This window comes from Poecilia latipinna, unplaced genomic scaffold (assembly GCF_001443285.1).
Source record: "Poecilia latipinna isolate Pla-1442-1.1 unplaced genomic scaffold, P_latipinna-1.0 Scaffold1615, whole genome shotgun sequence".
NCBI lineage: Eukaryota > Metazoa > Chordata > Actinopteri > Cyprinodontiformes > Poeciliidae > Poecilia > Poecilia latipinna.
In genome coordinates, this window is record NW_015114231.1 from 49,058 (window position 1) to 49,938 (window position 881).

The following is an 881-nucleotide window of genomic DNA, read 5'->3' on the forward strand; positions in this document are numbered from 1 at the left end:
ATGGTAAAATTTTCCATTTTGAGATGTTCACATACAGAGTTCTTCTGACCTTTGACCTCCTCAGGACATGAATTTGTTTGTATTGAAGGTGATATTTTAAGAAGGTATTTGAAAATCTTATCATTTTAGATATTAAATATGTTAAAATCTTGTTTTTTTGCAGCAATTTTAACTTTTTTGTAAAATCAAAGCTAAATTTTAACTTTGCAGCTTTTTAAAAAAAATTGCCACAAAATCAGTAATTTTAGGTCTGAACAATCGGAGGAAAGCATCTCTGACCGGTTTGATACTTCAGAAGATGAATGGATCCAGTTTCTGTTTCAGACGAGTTCAGGGAAAGTTTAGAGCTGCTTCAATCCGTCTGGATCTGGTCGACACAGAACCAGATCCAGAAATCATAAATAAAACGGATCTGATATCATCAGTGATCAGATGTTCGACTCTTTCAGCAGTTCTGCTGGCTGACCTCAGCAGCTATTTCAGGCCTTTAACTAGGCCAGTGAGACGCTTCCTGCGCTCACTTTCTCAGCTGCAGCTGCTCTGCAGAATGAGGCAGAGCTGCATGTGTCTGAGAGGAGGAGGCATCCTGCGGGCTGCAGATGAAAACCTTCATGCTCATAAATCGTATCGTCTGCTTCCCAAAGTCCAGAATAATGTGAAACCTTGACTTTCCCAGGATTGACTGTTTGTGTTTGACGTTCCTCCAGCCGGAGCGGATCGACCCCAGCGCCTCCAGGCAGGGCTACGACGTCCGATCCGACGTCTGGAGTCTGGGAATCACACTGGTGAGTTTATCCTGCTTCCCAGAGAGCTGCTGGGAAACGTGGACAGGTGGATCCAGAGCGGTCGGATCCGGAGCTGAACAGGTTTTATTTGGTCGC

At 43.8% G+C, this 881-nt stretch overlaps 1 protein-coding gene and 1 long non-coding RNA gene across 6 annotated transcripts in view; both read left to right on the plus strand.

The window, feature by feature from the left end:
- map2k4a (mitogen-activated protein kinase kinase 4a) overlaps window positions 1-881 on the plus strand; it is a 23,490-nt gene that overhangs the window by 15,943 nt on the left and 6,666 nt on the right. For all 5 annotated transcript variants that reach the window (XM_015059241.1, XM_015059242.1, XM_015059244.1 and 2 more), the window contains one exon: window positions 708-785. In XM_015059241.1, the coding sequence (XP_014914727.1) occupies window positions 708-785 (78 nt within the window). The remainder of the gene's footprint in view (window positions 1-707; window positions 786-881) is intronic.
- LOC106964025 (uncharacterized) lies at window positions 7-637 on the plus strand. The gene is made up of 2 exons (XR_001428307.1): window positions 7-359; window positions 393-637. It is a non-coding gene; the product is annotated as an uncharacterized LOC106964025 (long non-coding RNA).